At 29.5% G+C, this 17,812-nt stretch overlaps 1 protein-coding gene across 4 annotated transcripts in view; it reads right to left on the reverse strand.

Annotated features, from left to right (window-relative positions):
• The window catches only part of LOC143245335 (uncharacterized), a 46,378-nt gene continuing 28,566 nt past the window's right edge, over positions 1 to 17,812 (reverse strand). For 2 of the 4 annotated variants that reach the window (XM_076491564.1, XM_076491565.1), the window contains exons 4-8: positions 15,288 to 15,351; positions 12,764 to 12,881; positions 11,828 to 12,068; positions 7,238 to 7,380; positions 3,746 to 5,776 (exon numbers count right to left, since the gene is read on the reverse strand). In XM_076491564.1, coding sequence (XP_076347679.1) covers positions 5,606 to 5,776; positions 7,238 to 7,380; positions 11,828 to 12,068; positions 12,764 to 12,881; positions 15,288 to 15,351 — 737 coding nt within the window. In that variant the 3' untranslated portion in view covers positions 3,746 to 5,605. Of the gene's footprint in view, positions 5,777 to 7,237; positions 7,381 to 8,425; positions 8,794 to 11,827; positions 12,069 to 12,763; positions 12,882 to 15,287; positions 15,352 to 17,812 lie in introns of those variants that run through there. The other 2 variants (XM_076491563.1, XM_076491566.1) reach the window with 2 other exon arrangements.

Raw genomic sequence — 17,812 nt, forward strand, 5'->3', positions numbered from 1 at the left:
TATGATTTGAAATGATTATTTATTAAAAACTGTTATGAGAAATGTCAGCACTACATGTACCTGATACATCATCCACTCATTTAACTGTCACTACAACAAACACCAACTTAAATGAGCACCTATGAAAATAACCTGTGTAATACATTAGGAGACAATGAACTACGAGTTGAGCTTTTACTTTCTTTTCATTAGTTAGAAATGAGGTATCCAACAAATATTTTTTACACATACTCTCAAAATACAAACGTTTTATATTAGGAATGAACAGGTTATGTTTATCAGATTTCAGAACTACTTCAATACAAACTGCTAGTCTTGATGGATAAGTGCACTTTTTTCTTAACAGACATACTTAAATAAACCTTTGACAATTTTTTATTATGGTATAATTTTCAGTTCTTAAAGATCTAATTAAAAATGTATCATTACTAGGATGTAGCATACACATGCACGTTATATCCCAATTTCATCTTTATTAATCAAACATGAGATTCAGTACAAGAATATCTTAAAATTCATAGTATATTTTTGAGATTAAATGGTATGTTGTCAAAATAATTTATATATTTATTTATACTTGAAGAATACCAGTGAGTTTGAGTTTAATTTCAAAAGAACAAATGCACAATTTGTACTTGCTATTATCAGTGCCTAATTTCATTGGAAATCTCGAGTTATAAACTTTACTCTGTAATACACACTAGGTTGTATTTCTTTTGAAGAACAAAATCACATGATAGAATTAAGGGTCTTTTAACATTTTCTGAAATTTTCAGAATAAGCACTTAATTAGACAATACATACTACAGTTTCATCCCTAATTTGTAAAAATGATGTCCTAATAGAAACTGAAGAATAAGAGTACATATGGAATAAAAAAGTAATTTAAAAATACTTTTCAACATAGTTGATATTTTGAAAATGGTTCATTATTTACAGTTAGCTTTCCATTATTATTGTCAAGTATTTAATGATGTAAATATGAAGCTATTTGTTAGTTGTAGAGAAAGCTCTCAATCCACAATTTCATTAAGACTAGTAACATTATACAATCACTAAAAAAAAAAACACTACTACACAACATATAGGCACAACAACAAAAACAATAAAACTACCAATCAAATCACAATTGTATGTTTTATACAACCCACAAAATTGTTAGGATAATCTAAAGTTCTTTACTTTGTCAGTAAGTCTGTGTTTAGTAATGTTTTCAGAAAAATAATTGTATGATTAAATATATTATTTTACTTAGACACCCCTGTCTCTATAGGGTAACTTAAAACATGTTTAAGTTTACTAGTATGTGATTTATGTATTATATTATGTAACTCATTGTTTGTGCCTATTATAACACTTGGGACAAGTGACCAGAAATAATTTGGTAAAATCTCATTTTCTACCTACAATACATAGGAAACCCAATCAGTAATTAGTAGAATTACATAGGAAACCCAATCAGTAATTAGTAGAATTACATAGGAAACCCAATCAGTAATTAGTAGAATTACATAGGAAACCCAATCAGTAATTAGTAGAATTAACTGCAACATTGATAGTAACTTGTTTTTAAATTTAAAGTCATTGTTCTGGACTGTCTGTTGCTCTGTCAACTTCAAAAATCAAAACCCCATTTTTAATATCTGAGATATCAGGGTGGAATTTTTAAGACATAGACCAACATGCAATTGGTGCTTAAGTAATTTTTTTATTATGTGCTTAAAAAGTTTACATTAACTCCAATAATTTTAAGGTTCATTCATCTATTATTTTATGAAATCTTCAACAGGTCTTCTTTTTACTAAACTTCTGTTTCATATTTATTTTGTATATTAAGAGGCTAAAAACAGAAAATGTATTTTGGTTGGTTAGTTTTGTGTTTCATGGCTCAAAGCAACTAGGCTATCTGCACCACAAATGTATTCTGTTTCTTTATTTTTGGAGCAAAGTCAAATTTTGCTATTTCTTGTGTACAGTGCAGGGAATCAAAACCCATATTTTAGTGTTGTAAGTCTATAAACTTACCACCAGGGTATTTCTGTTTTATAACTAATAAATGACAAACATCTTACAACATATTTCAATTTCTCTCTAACAGTGTTTGGTCTGAAGATATTTTTGAATTTGTTTTCGCAAAAAAAAGTTTATAAATAAGTTAAGTTATATTACTGTGAAAAAAAATATTAAACCCATAATATACAAATCACAATCACATGATATCTAGGGTTGAAATAAAAAGAAAAACAGCATCACCAGTTTCCAGTTTATAACCAAAAGTAGTGGTAGGAATGTAATCACAAGTTTATATAAAAATATGTACCACTGTAAAACTGTTATATTTACCTTTTATGATTACTATAAATTAAATGCTTTTGTTTCAATAAACAATTGATAAATGTGGATATATTTTGTTCTAATATTGTGTCATTACTGAACAAACGAGTTAAGGCTAATACAAAATAATGTGAGTCACCTAAATATCTAATTTTCAATCCAGTGACAACTTTTGTTAGTGCAATTATTTCTAGAATTTAAATTTTAAAAGTTAGATTCATCATCCAACTGTATATTACAGATGGAGAAGATAAGACATTTAAAGCATGCAATAATCCCCTTATAATCACTAATAATTGCTACACTTATACTCATAAATGTTTACTGCTTTATTGATTTTACTAATTAAATATGCAACCACCACTTAGTCTAAACATGATTAAATGAAACTATAAAGTATGTAAACAATCATAATTAAAATAACTCTTCACAAATAATAACTTAATATTAAGCTTGTTAGAACCTCAAATAAAATAAAAGCTCGAACAAAGAGAGTAAATAAATCAAGTTGGTAATAATTACAAAACTAATTGGTTCTGAATATAACTCTCACAAACATACATTTAGTAATTACCCATTTGAATGAATTTTGTTCATAAAAATGTATAAGAACATAACTGTACATATGTTTACTGCTTATATAAATGTAAAAAAAAAACACAACTTTCTAAAATCTAAGGTTGTCATTACTACATAACTACATTATTATTCCTTCTAAATGTTTGTTTTTAAATTAGTTTAAAATATAAAATATTTTTACAAAATTACAATAAATACCTATACCAGTTTACAATTTGATTTCTATGAGTTTTGTTGATATGTAACCACAAGTTTTATGTACTTGCCTTTTATTTTAGTATTATTTCTGCTAATTCTTTTTATAATTCTATAAATTGTTATGGGAAAAATTGTTGAAAAGACCTTATAAATATTTCCTTCACATGTTGGAAAAGTCCAAAATAAAACTGATTAATAATACAGCATCTTAAAAATAGAAAAGAAAAACTAATTACCTTGTTTCTCACAATTTTTCTCTATTTTTAGACGGCAATATATAGATTCCATAAATATATGAAGTCTCTGAAGTTCTTCAGTTTTATATTCAATACAATTTAGTTGAAGTTATAATTGTCTGTTGAAATAGACAATAATACAGAGTAGAAGACTGAAGTTATCTATTTAGGTAATCTTCCAATGTTGTACATACTTTAGTGTTGACAAATGGTGTAAAATTACTAACAAAATGCTCAGTACTTTTGTCACTTGGAGAATTCCAGTGCACCAACTATTTTACAAAACTAGAATTTCAGATCACTACACTCCAAAATTTTACTTTTTCTATTGTTGTAGTATAAACTTTTGAAAAAATACATAGAAATGTGTATTAAAGCTGAAACAAATACTTAAAATATATCTTTTAACAAATGTTAAAACTAAAACTTGATATTTACATGTTTCATTACATTTTCAAGAACTTTCCTTGTGCTGTAAACAAGTTAGGGATTAATCTTATTCTCTGTTCCTCCATCATCATCATCCTAATCAAGAAAGCCATATTTGATTCAGTGTTCACTATAATACATAATGCATATAACTCAAAATGTCATGCTTACCCTTTGTACAGTGATTTCCACATTTCACTATGCTCCCTTCTAATATTGGGATTGTGTATGTGAAGCACAATTAATTCTGAGAGACTGTAATCAGATCAAAACCTTTTAACATAACAGCCTGGCTTAAATAATAAACATTAAAACTTTTCTTTGAACTTCAAATCTATAACTGAAGAAACTAGCAAAGCTACCTGTAAATAAGTACAAATGTTAAGCCAACTAGTGGTAAATGCTTTTAATAGCACTATAAATGATCCAAAATGGCAATTTATAACAATTTTTAACTTTGGACCATAATGACAGTAGTATGATAGTATGTATTGTATAGGGTGTGTTCATGGTGTCTACAATGATATCTGTATAATCCTGTATATAGATAATTTTGACAATCAAGCTACTACCAAATATCTGAACCCTAATACACAGCCTGTAAATTATATTTTTAATGTTGTGAGTAGCTGTTTTCAACTTACTGTAAACATAGTACAGCAAATATAAAATATTGCATATTTTCATTGGATAAAAAAATATTCAAATGGGAGAATATACTATTAATTTCAGCTCTAATGTGTATACAGTATAAATATAGTAAGTTATCAAATGCAGCATTTAAAATTAAAATTTAATTAGTAGTTTCAAGAATAAATTATACATGTATATTGTAAAATTTTCTACATCTATGAATGTTTTAATTTAACTTTAATAACTTCTTTGAGACAAAATCTCATGAAAGTAATTTCTCATGTTTAGTTGAGAGGTATGTTATGCATATTGGGATAGTGATCACTTCAAAACAATTTAGAAATGTCACAAACTATTACACTTTGTGATTAGTTGTCTTTAAGATTGTTTCTAAATTTGAGAGATGTACAAGTTTCCTTCTTCATTTTAACATAAGTGTTAAAACAACATATTGGATGTTATATTTTTTGTTATTTAGCGAAACTTAAAGATGTAATTGAAAAATAAAAATAATATATTTGTCTGTGATATATAACTTTAATTAGAATAGTCTGAAACTGTTTCTTGCTGTTTTCTTAGTGCAAAGATCTATATGGGTTATCTGCACTCTCTTCATTGCAGGGAACAAAACCTTGTAACTTTTACACTGTAAATCTGTAAACATACCTCTGACCCACTGGGGCAATGAACAGAAACTTAAGCATAAATTGTTTTACAGTACTTTTCTGTATAACTTGCTTTCTATTATTCTACTCAAAATGAAGTTGAATTAAATAATGTTATAATTTGTTATAGCTATTTGCTGTAGTGTTTGAATAATCAAAACTTTCATCACTTAATCACAAGTAATAAATAATAAATAAAGGTGGTAAAATTCAAACTAGCTTCACAATAACAATTTTTTAAAGAACAAAATGGTTTTAAAAAATTCTCCATTTTGTGAAGTGGAGAAAAGATAATTCATCAAAAGCAAAGCATATGTTTATGAATAGAGAACATGTGATACTAAGATGTCACAACGATGAAATTCCTATTAATATTTTTTTATAACTGACTAGGTAAAATCAGCATTTAAAAATTATAGTATAACTGTGAACAAAAATGATTAATTTAACCATTCAAATATCATACACTGAAAACCATACTTGAACTTTTCAAAAGAAAAAACCAAAGCAATACATGAACAAAAACTAATATTATAATGCTGTTCTTTCATCATATATAACAATAGCTTCATTGTCGACAAGAGAATCAGTATCCTTGTGAACAAAAGGAAGGGTAATACATGAGTTCTGACTCTTGTTAACAGCAATAGCAGCAGCACTGTCATTTCTCATACGATTTTTTCTTTTCTTGCTGAAATTTACCTACAAAGTGAAACAAATACAGTTTAGTAATTTCCTTAAACACAAAAGCAGATAAAATTGGAGAAAGATTTATTCAGCCATACAGCATTCATAAGAATCTCAAAGGGGAAAAACACCATAATAATAATATGTAACTTAAGTTTAGAAACTGACCTACAGTTCTCATTTGGCCTCCACATCACATATATACAAGATCACTTAAATTAAAATTTGTATATTTACAATTAGCTGACCTTCTTGAAACCACAAACAATCTGTTACTAAATATACCAGTATCAACACTTTGGTTCAAAATATAATACATTTTAAAATGTATAGCATTTTTTACATAGACATTTAAAAACATGCAATTTCAAAACAGCTTGTTAATTGTTGATGGTTAAAGGAATACTATGAAAAATAGAATCAAAACAAAATGAGATACTGGACTATATGTTTTTCTCATTTTATATGAAACTTTCAAACATAGTTTAATCTACAGCTACAATTCCTAACATTTTAACATATCCTTATAATTGGCATTTGTGACATTTCTGAGGGGCAATTTTTTGCAAATAATTTTATTGTAGTTATTCTTTAAAATGTACAATGTAAGTTTTATAATTTATCAGATTAAACCTGGAAGAGCTACACTTTTTTTTATGATAAGCTTTCAGATCCAGTACCAACACTGCATACTAATATTTGCTTCCTTTATTCAAAAATTAAGTAGCAGGAATCTTTTATTTCATGATAAATGTTTCTTTCCAAAGTTATATTTTAATATCAAAATAAAATATTTAAAGCACTACAGATTCTAAGTTTTTCACATTACAAATAATTACACTTATCTTAACAGATTATGTTCTTGGTAATGTTAGTTATTAAATAATCAAATGATTTTGCTAATCTAAACTGAGTAGCATTTAAGAAAAATGATTAAATCTTTTAATTAGAAAAATTAACACATCAATGAAATTGAAATTTGTACACTTACTGAAAGTTTAACAGAATGAAAAATCCTATCATTAGAAACAATACAAAATTATTTGCTACTACCAAAAAGAACTGTTAGGTATCAATATAATATAAATATAAAAAAGACTACACCTTAACAATTTGAACAAATTACTATTATAAATAATGGTATAAAATATTCATCAAACTATGGCATCCTAAAATAAAAGCTTTGGTATACACCAGTCATCACTGCACAGCAAATTTATAATGTAATAAATATTTCATGCCTTGATTGTTTCTAACTGTCCTACTCACATTAACCGATAAACTTGTATAAAGCTTTATTGTAAGTTCTCTCCTTCAACTAAATGCTCGTCAAGTTTTAAGTAAGTCTAATTAAACATACACACGAAGGTATTATTTGTTCAAATGTAAATATTATTGAGAAGTAACTGTTACTATACATCATGATTATTTAAATCTATATTTAAACATCATGTTATCAGTATTTAGAAATCTCACTTTGGCATAAAGTTCATTGAGATTATCTTCGGTTGACAATGGTCGAAGACGAGAGTGACCCCATGCAGGCAGACTTCTGGTTTTTGTTTTCACATCAGGATTTGTTATAAACTGATGAGGAAGTCCATTCAAATCATCTAATTCTGTTGAATGATCAAGGTTTAAGTTCATTATTTTCATTCATTTGATTATGCATACATAACGATAAGTCATTCTAGTTAACCTTCAACTTCAGGTTTTCATAGTTATAATATGGTCTAGTTAATAGTTCTGTATCAGAAAATCAAACATTTGGAAATCTTATACCACATGCGATTGCATGTTCATAATTAATAAGTTAAACTCTCACCATCTTGTAATACTTTTATGAATAGTGCTTATGAAGTTATATGATATTACTGAAAATGAATAAACACTGGTTAAGTTGGAATTACAGTAATAATTTTATTGTTTTATCATGAGCAACTCTGCCATCACAGCTTTATACATCTACATATAATGGATATTTACTAATCACGATATCAGATTTTTTAATAGATTGTATCAAGGAAGAATTTCTCCCCTTTGTTTATATTATGTGGAGTAATTTCTCAAAACATATTTTTGTGTATTATTATATTATGCATTTCAATCTTTTATTATTATCATATTATTTACTCTGAATTTATAATTTATTTTATGTATGTGCAGATTTCATATAACATGGTCAAGAAAGTCATTACACTGATTTTAGAGCTTTCTTCTTCCTTTGTTATTCTCTAGGAGATAATACAATAATATCCATTCTAATCATGGTAGGTACTGCTGTAATACTGCATGTTATGCAAGGATATTAAGGGTAGATCATGTGATATCACAAGGTTGTAGCCTCTTATACGATTGAAGAAGAATGATAATAATGTAGGTAGCACTTTCTCTCTGACTAAATATAATATTTCTTGCAATTTAAGGAATGTTGGATTTAAACAGTCTGATATACGAATTCAGCCTCAATTAGTTGTAGATGGAACATCTAACAAAAGCAATTGTTTCATGTTAATAAACGGATACAAATATTTATGTTGTGTAATGTAAATGAAGATTGCTCATTTCATGTTTTACTTCATGTGTAATGTCTATTTCATGTATTCTTCTGACTCAGTTATTCAGAATGATTTAATTAAGTATCTTTGTTAAAAATCATTTTATTGCAAAGACCTATCCCACTGCATTTAAGTAAATTCAGTTTTACACAGTACCAAGCAAAATGATGAATGCTATATGTATACATGTATGCAAATTTTTCAATGACATCAAAGTGTATTATTTAAATATATGTACATACGAGGAAGTTACAAAGAATTTTATAAACAGATCACATCACAAGTAAGGACAGTGCAAATTTTACACACCATATCCAAACCTTAGGTTTGGGTCTTATTTCAACCAGCACCTCAAAAAATTGGAAAACATTAGATTATGACTCATCCTATGATTTGTGTCCCAAGGTTGGATATTTGTTTTGTGGCTGCATTTCCATTTTTCATTTCTTCTTTTACTTATTTTGTCTTCCTTTTCTATAAAATTTAATTCAATGTATCATGTATATTAAATTTGTTATTTTAACACAAAAACAAGTCAAAAGAAATCAAACAAAAAATGCTGCATCCACTGAAAACATCCAAAAGGTACAAGCTACAATGTGGGATTATAAAATGTACCCTAAGTTTTGGAGGTGACTAAGATGTAGGACCCACATAGTAGTGGAGATACATCATCTATCAGTCTTAACCTCCATTCACCTGTCTCACAAAAGAAATAAAGAATAACAATAGATATAAAATTAGAAATTTTTATTTTTTTCAATTAATTCTTTACTTGAGAGAGCAGTCACCTTCCCATAACTGGCTGCAGGCAGTGAAGGGTGATATAAATATGGGACTTGTGGGCTTGAGCACCCACATCTTGCTCTCCTAATTTCTATTTCCATATCTATTGCTGTTCTTTATTTCTTACACGAGACTGGTGAATGGAGATTAACACTGATAGACAGTGTATCCCCACTGCTATGTGGGTTTTACTTCTTCAGTCACTCAAAAACCTAGAGTACATTTTATAATCCCACATTGTAGCTTGTACCCTGGGATCTTTCCAGTTGATGCAGCATTTTTGTTTGATTTGTTTTGACTTATTTTTGAGTTAAAATAACAAATTATATAATTTGTCAGAGGTTTTGATTTGTTGTTTTTAATGCAGTCCTACCTATGATTTTACTTATTTAAATTCATTGAAATGTAATTATTTTCATTAATATACATACATACATACATACATACACACACATTGCATAATGTTGCAGTAAGGCCATAAAAATTAGTCTGTATATAGTCAAAACTGGTAGTGTATAGAGAACTATAAGACTATGAATCACCTTTATAGATCTGTTTACACAATTAACTCCATACTCTCATATTATTCAAGAGTTAATTTAAGGTTATAGTTGTGAGTAAATATTACTTGTTTCATATATCCAGGACAAAAGGACTTTCAGACTGCTGTTCTATTTGAGTTATGCATTTTGTACATGTGAATATATGTATACACACACACACAATTGTACTAGTTTTGTTTCAGTGAAAAATTACCACACACAAAAAAAGAAAGATTAAGTCGATATATTAAAGCTGTTAATTGTATGGCAAATTAATTTAAATTAAATTAATGATTCTGACTCATTTGAGGAGCAATATACAATGGCTCTAAGACTATTGAATACATTTATTGTAAATAGGCAATTTTTTGGTCAGCACTGTAAAAAATAACAAAATTAATATAAATAAAAAAAGACATCATAAACTCAAAAATCAAAATTAATTTTTCTATTACCAGTCCTTCTTGACATTGTCAAAATTCATAACAGATAATGTCTAGTCATAGCAACAAAACACATTAGGGATATTCCATCTATTAGACAAAATCCAGATTACAATGTCAAACTAGCCAGCAACTAAATAAAACCAATTAAAAGTTAGGAGTTAAGTGCTTGAACCCACATCTCATATCCTGTGGCCTTTAGGTGTCTACAGTCAGTTGTGGGAAGACAGTTACCCTTAATATTCAGAACCCCCGAATTTCTACAATGTAAAACTCCCAACCTCTTTACTCTTTTTGTAAGACATGTAAAAAGACAAAAGTATTCACATAGTAGAAACACACAACCCTATATTTCAACAAAACTCCTCATTTCCACCCTTTTGACAATTATAAAATGATTTTAAACAGAACCAAAACCTTTATCTTAATAATAATAATAATTATTATTATTAATTTCCTATACTACTCTCTTTGTCTACCAAACTAAATATTCCATTTTTGTTAAGTCTTCTTGGTACTTTTCTTTCATTTGGTACGTGGTCGTTTATCTTGTGCTCGAGATCAATGGTAGTCTTCCTTCTGTCCCAAAGACTGCATAAACAAAGATACTTAACAATAGTATCATTGGGTTTAGGTGTTCTGCTTCCTTTCCTATTTTCAAATTAACCTGTTTGGTCACACAATCTAGGGTGTACTTTACAGTGTTCAGAGAGTGTTCAAACCTGAAGCAGTTTGTTGGAGAGTTCTACCAGCATCACATAAAGCTTTTATGTGAACTCTTTACCCTACTGGCGACCCTCTACACTTTTTGAGCTGTGGCATGTTAACTGAACTTCATTTATGGTGTTAAAAAACCTTGTTTTTATCAAGGTTTATTTGTGGAGTGCTATTAATTGGTTTCTTCTAGCATATACTGGTATCATATGCTAATTCCTTGCTAGCTTCTTTCTGTATAGTTAAGATTACATGGCGTACCATGATAGCTAATTCAGACCCTAAATTTGATCAGTATGTTCATTCAAGCAGAATCCTTATGACATGCCCTTGGTACAAGTATACGGGAATTCTAAAGATTTAAGTATTCTCACCAGGGCTCATTTAGTTGTCAACATAGATCAGTAAAGCATTACCATTGCGTTGAAATTTACATTCTGTAATAACATAGAAGAATTAGCTCCATAAAATGAAAATAGTTACAAAATATGCTTTTGTCCTAACATTTTTTGCACAGTACTGTGATTCAAAATAACTACATAAACAGACAGAAGACACAGACTGTTTTTGTCATCTCATCATACAGTATGACAAGAAATTAGGCTGAAATCCAAACACTAATATGTACAAACCAGAAATGTAGAAGTACAGTTTATAAAGGGAGATCAAAAATTCTTTTGATGTGTTTGAGGTTTGATTAGAACCAAAACTTCCTGGAAAAGTTTTTTGTTAAATTTTATAGATAATTGCTATATAGCTAGTTTCCAACCAAAAGATTTTTAGCATTAGCAATTTATTGTTTCATGTTTTTTGATGACTTTAATTCTAATTTAGTTTAACATTTGATAATTGAAGGCCTGTGAAGATGAATTTTAAAATTATCAAATGTGTATGGTGATATCTTTCATTGACTTACAATTAAACACTTACTCTGAACACCAAACTTAAACCTAGAATCTCAAAATCAGACCAAAATGAATTCTTCATCTTCCTATAAGACAACTCTTATTTGTAGATTCTCACCATCGTAAGAGGAACATTCACTTAAAGTGGGCATATCTTGTAGACCATAGTGTCTCTGATTCTTGTTTTCAGGAATGCTTGATAAAATCACCTGGTTAACATCAACACCTGCATCTGCAAGATCTAGCTCTGAAGTGTTGCTACATGTTGCAGGAGGGTATGGTGAAACTTGATAACTTAAATGAACTGGCTGACTTAAAGGTCTTGGCTTAATTGAGGGACTTTTATGCAATTCTTTCACCTAGAAATTCAACAAATTTTGTACTTCATAAAAAATAAAAAGGACTACATAATTCTTCTATTGATTTAATAATCAAAATTACAAAAAATATTCTTGTACTTCACATATACAAGCTTCCTGATGACACAGTGCAGGTAATCTATTGTATACAACTTTGTAGTTAAGAATGAAACAAACAAGTATGCATATATATATATATATATATATATATATATATATTCCCTTAAATATACAAGTTTGCTTGTTTATTTCATTACATTGTATACTTACAAGGTCTTTATGTACAGACTTCCAATATCCTAACTCTGAGATTTTTTTTTTTTTATGTGCAAAATACATAATGTCAAAACTACTTAGCATGACAGATTTAAGTATGGCTTATTAAAAAACAAACCAGTGAAATACTAACATCCACTGTCTCCAATGCCAAATTTGCTTACCTGTAAAACACAGTTTCTGAAATAAGTTTTTGTTTTGTGAGCAAAAATATGCAAGTTATCCCACCTGTCTTGGGTGTCAAAGTATTATTACATTAAATGATGCAGAACTTCGAAAATTATGCCTAAAGAATGTTTATGTACAAAATTTCTCTAGTTCTGGTTATTTATATGCTTATCTAATGTAGTTCTTAAACCTAACTATTTTCAGATATCCTTTTTTTGTATACAACAAACCCAAAGAAGTATCTAACTCACCCCTTTACCATCCCTAATAGGCACAGACTGAGAACGAAGCATTGACTTATTGTTGATTTCCAGCACGTGAGTTTCGTACTGTTGGTTATTTTCTGCATCAACAAGCACCACAGAGTCACTGAAAATATTTGTAATCTAAAATTAAGTTGAAAATTAACCACTTAATTTAAAAAAAAAAAACAAAAAAAAACTGCACACCCTCATTTCCTAATTAAAAACAAACAAACAAACAAACCAATCTTTACATGATACATATACTAATGAAAAGCAAATTATATAAGGGCAATTAAAATAAACTGAGAGTTCACCATCCACTCCAACCACCACCTCAAAAGATTATTTATTTAACCTTATCATGCCTGGAAAAGGGTTAAATTACATCCTCTATTTTTTCTTTCTCAAGAGTTGAGTTACAGAATTGTATAATAGGTGTGTATTGGGAAAAACAAACATAATTTCCTTCCTTCTTTCCCATTATTTTTTAAAACTAAAGATGATTAACTGCTAACTTATTTTAATTAGCTGGATGAAAATAAAAATGTATCATTTATAGTGTGATGATGTTTACACACAAGTATATGGTGTTTAATTTTTTGAAGAAAGAAGATTTGAAAAGAATTATTTAATCTTAGATAAACAAATATATACATACACTGCTTGTGCACCAATATTGTGCAATCTATGTCTTCCATGATGATAAAGTCACACAAATACTATAACAAATTTAATACTACTCACACATTTCTGGCAAATGTTTAGGAATAAGATCAATATTTCTAAGGAAATATTAACCCCAAGGGGTGCTCAAAGACTAAACAGTCCTCCTTCCACCCCACACTTGGTAGAAGGTAGGAATTTTGACTACATGACTATTGACAATTTTGGGTTAAAAAGATTGATAAATTTAGCATGGATCTGGTCAATGTGAGTCTGGCAGGCATGGCAGCTGACAAAGTAAAGGCGAAATCAATGCCCAATAGAAGAAAAAGCAAGAAGCAGGTCGGCAGATAAAATATCAACGAAATATCAAACTCAAACAAGCCAATTCAGGGCCAGGCATTGATAAATGCACACTAGTTATCCTTGGCTTACATTTTTATATTATAATCAAAATATATAAAGTTCACCATTATAATGCTTCTGCAGACAAAGTGAAAGACTTTTGCATGACTACACCATCCAAAAACACAAAAATGTATAAATAAAGTGAAAGGCACCTCTAAAATGAGTTAAGCTCACTATACAAAGTAATGTTGGTCATATTTCCAAATGTAGTTAAACATTGTGTTATTTAACATCTTATGAGTGAATATACCAATGTTTAGAATCTTGTTTCTATAATTCCTAGTAATACAGTAATAACCATAAGAATGAAGTGCTTTGCTTAGGTAGTGCCAAGATGTGTTTTCCATCCGTTAAGTCAAAAAGAAAAATTTAAAAATTATTGTTTTCCACAGGTTTCCAGATGAAATACAACAGTGCTCAACCAAGTCACTAACTTCTACTTTCCTTCAGAGGTGAACAGGTTAAGAGCCTTCTCATCTGGTTCTCCTATAAGTATAGTAACATGGTTTTTCATTAGTAAATTATGCTGGCTGATTAATCAGATAATAGCTGAGAGTAGACTTGCCCTTCATCTTCACTGTCTAGTAAACTGATCTAACTGGCATCACTCGAGGTTTTGTCAGAAACTTGAGGATAAAATGACATATTTAAGATAATGTTGGTGCTTGGGAGAGCAGATTTTCGCAAGAGAATTATATGAAGTTTACACATGGCACAAGAGCTTTGATACAGATTTAACTACATTTTACCGATTTTGTGCGTGCTTTTATTCAGTTAATTTGTTCAACAGAATCCGTTTTTTTTTCTTTTTGTTAAAACACATACAAACAGCAAGAACTCTAAATTTTCTACACTAGAGTGTGTCCTTCTGCAGGTTGGTAACTTTTCATTCATTCCTTCTCCTAAAGTAATATATTGTTGGGTACAGTGTCAGTGCAGTATAGTTTATTTGTATTCAGTGCAATTCATTAAATATTTCTTCTTTGTATAAATTAGTGTCTTCTCTTTCTTTAAAACTCAACTTTTACAACTCATTGGAAATATACACCCAAAGGTCTGTAAACCTCCAGTTATATGAAGCACTAACTTTTCTGTTTTGTTGGTCATCTGCAAGGTACTACAAATATAACTCGCCTAGTGCATGTACGTTATACTGATTAGCTACTTGTTAAATGTTTCTTGATACATTATACTTACTCATTAAATATAAATTTATTGGATCTACCAACATTTGCTGAATCACTTTTTTTTTTTTTTTTTACACAGGTCTATTGATTATCTTCCAGTTAAAAAAACAAATTCTTAAACGTTCTTAGACGTGAAACACAAACTATGAAAGAAAATAGTCCCTGCTTTACTGCATTAGTTATATTATAAATATTCATGATGACAATAATAGCTACCAGGATTTAGACTTCACGTGAATGTTAATTATGAAAAGAAACATGGGAAATTCTACCTTTGGATAATCCTAGATTTCCTCCTGGTCACAATTTCACATTCTTCTGGTTGCTTTTTGCAATCTAGTGTTATGTAAATACAAGACACTTTGAATAACAGATTAGGAGAAAAATGTAATACAATAAATACAGTAAACTTACGCTATTTGTAATGGAAAATCGTGATTTTTAATGTAATTTCAGTCTCATAAATATTAACTAATTCATTTTCAAAATTTTTCACTATTTCTTAATCGATTGGAACCATTAAAATTAGATATATCTCAAACATAGGTATAATGATAAAGTATAAAAATAAGCACTTATAATTACATCATTATGTTGTCTGCATCATAAATTTCAATTTTTAGTAGAAAACACATCACTCTAATAGCATTGAATAAGCATATTACAGCAGTAGTTGTAACGACTTTCGTTTACCTAATATCTTACAAATTCAGTCCGTATCGTAATTATTTAAACGAAATGGCTTGACACTCGGAAGCCAGGAACAAAATACTAGGCACAACAAAAGTTTGATTATTGATAAGCTAGATCACTTCATACGTGATTCACAGAATGAATAAGTAGTAAATTACAAAATTGTCTTAAAGCTCGATAAAACTGTGAATAAATCTCTTGTACTCTAAAAGTAAACATAAATTATCATTCTAATATATTTTCGATCAGCCTTTCTGATTGCGCCAAGCTGCAAGGAACGACTCTTGAAATCGTAGATACTTACACAAGCCAGAAATATCAAAATTTTGCAGCATTCATTATCTTAAGATTTCTCTTATAATAGGCGCTCTATATGACGGAACCTGTGTAACGTAGACGGAAAAACTATCCTTCACCTATCAACAGGTAGGATTAGTTTGTTTGTTTGTTTGTTTTTTGAATTTCGCACAAAGCTACACGAGGGCTATCTGCGCTAGTCGTCCCTAATTTAGCAGTGTGAGACTAGAGGGAAGACAACTAGTCATCACTACCCACCGCCAACTTTTGGGCTACTTTTTTACTAACGAATAGTGGGACTAGCCGAAAAGTTTTGTGAGCGTTGGCAAGAATGTTTTAACAGAAACTGGCGAAATCGATTTAAAATCTATAATCGAATCGCAAGATGGTAACAGGGTGAAAGATTCAGAATATGAATAAAATGGAAAAGATATTGAGGAACTAGAAATTCCTATTTCATCGCAAGTGTTAAGTTATATTAACGCTATCAAATTGTATGCAAAGATGAACTTCATGAAAAGGCCGTAGATTTGTTTTTTGAATTTCGCACAAAGCTACTCGAAGGCTATCTGTGCTAGCCGTCCCTAATTTAGCAGTGTAAGATTAGAGGGAAGGCCGCTAGTTATCACCACCCACCGTCAACTCTTGGGCTACTCTTTTACCAACGAATAGTGGAATTGACTGTCACTTATAACGCCCCCACAGCTAAAAAAGAGCGAGTATGTTTGGCGCGACGGGGATGAAAAGCCGTAGAATTGGCGTTTTCTTTAAACCGCATGAGAAAGCTCATTAAAAAAACGAAACAGTTGAAATAGAACACTTTCTTCAAATAAATTTGAAAAAAATCTTTTTATACTTAAGTATATTTTGCACGTTATTTTTATTCTTATTCTAAGAAATATAGCATAACAGTATAGTAACTTTATATATGTAAAAACGGCTGGTATGCGTTTGTTTATGTTTGTTTCTTTATTTAGTATTTGAGTGTTTTCTATGGTTATGTTGTGTTTATTTGATTTGCAGTGTTTAAAAACGTGTGAAGATGACTTTTGTGTTCTGTGAATCTGGTTTCTATTTTTCTACTTAATTAAAGAAGCCTTACTTATACAACAACTCAAGCCCAAAATAAACCAATACAAAGGAACACCTTTATACCAATATTAATAAATATAATCAAACATATAAGAACGCTCTCTACATTCCTACACTCAATTACACAACCGCCTCCAAACATGTGGTCAGCTATCGGTCAATTACCTCTTTCTTTCTTTGTGAACCTGACGATGATCGAAAAAGGTCGAAACGTTGTTCGCTCCTCTACATAGAGCTTTCTCTACTCATACCAGTCGTTTTTACATATACATTTTTTCTACAAGTTGGTTTTCTCGTCATCACGGATTAGTATAATAACTTTAATCACAAACATCTTACTTCCCTTGAGTGAAAAAATTATATAAAATTAAAGAAACGCATGTTCACTGAACCTGTTGAAGCCGGAAATTTTATTGGGTCCCGTGCGATTCAGCCTCAAACAGGTTTCACTGTATATATGTTTAAAGGGATATACTTAGATCTTTACATAGAATAACAGAGTTAGTTTCATTTAAACTTAAAACAATGTATTTGTATTATTTCGTAACTTTAACATTTACATAGAAAATTTAAAGATATTGCCTTTAATTGCTGATAACAGTTTTGAGTATTTTTACAAAGTTTTACTCTACAAGAATTCCTCAAGTTCCTTTGTAGCTTTAAGGTTTGGGTTTGAATTTCGAGTAAAGCTACACTAGCCGTCCCTAATTTAGCA

The sequence above is a fragment of the Tachypleus tridentatus genome, chromosome 2 (assembly GCF_004210375.1).
Source record: "Tachypleus tridentatus isolate NWPU-2018 chromosome 2, ASM421037v1, whole genome shotgun sequence".
Lineage (NCBI taxonomy): Eukaryota > Metazoa > Arthropoda > Merostomata > Xiphosura > Limulidae > Tachypleus > Tachypleus tridentatus.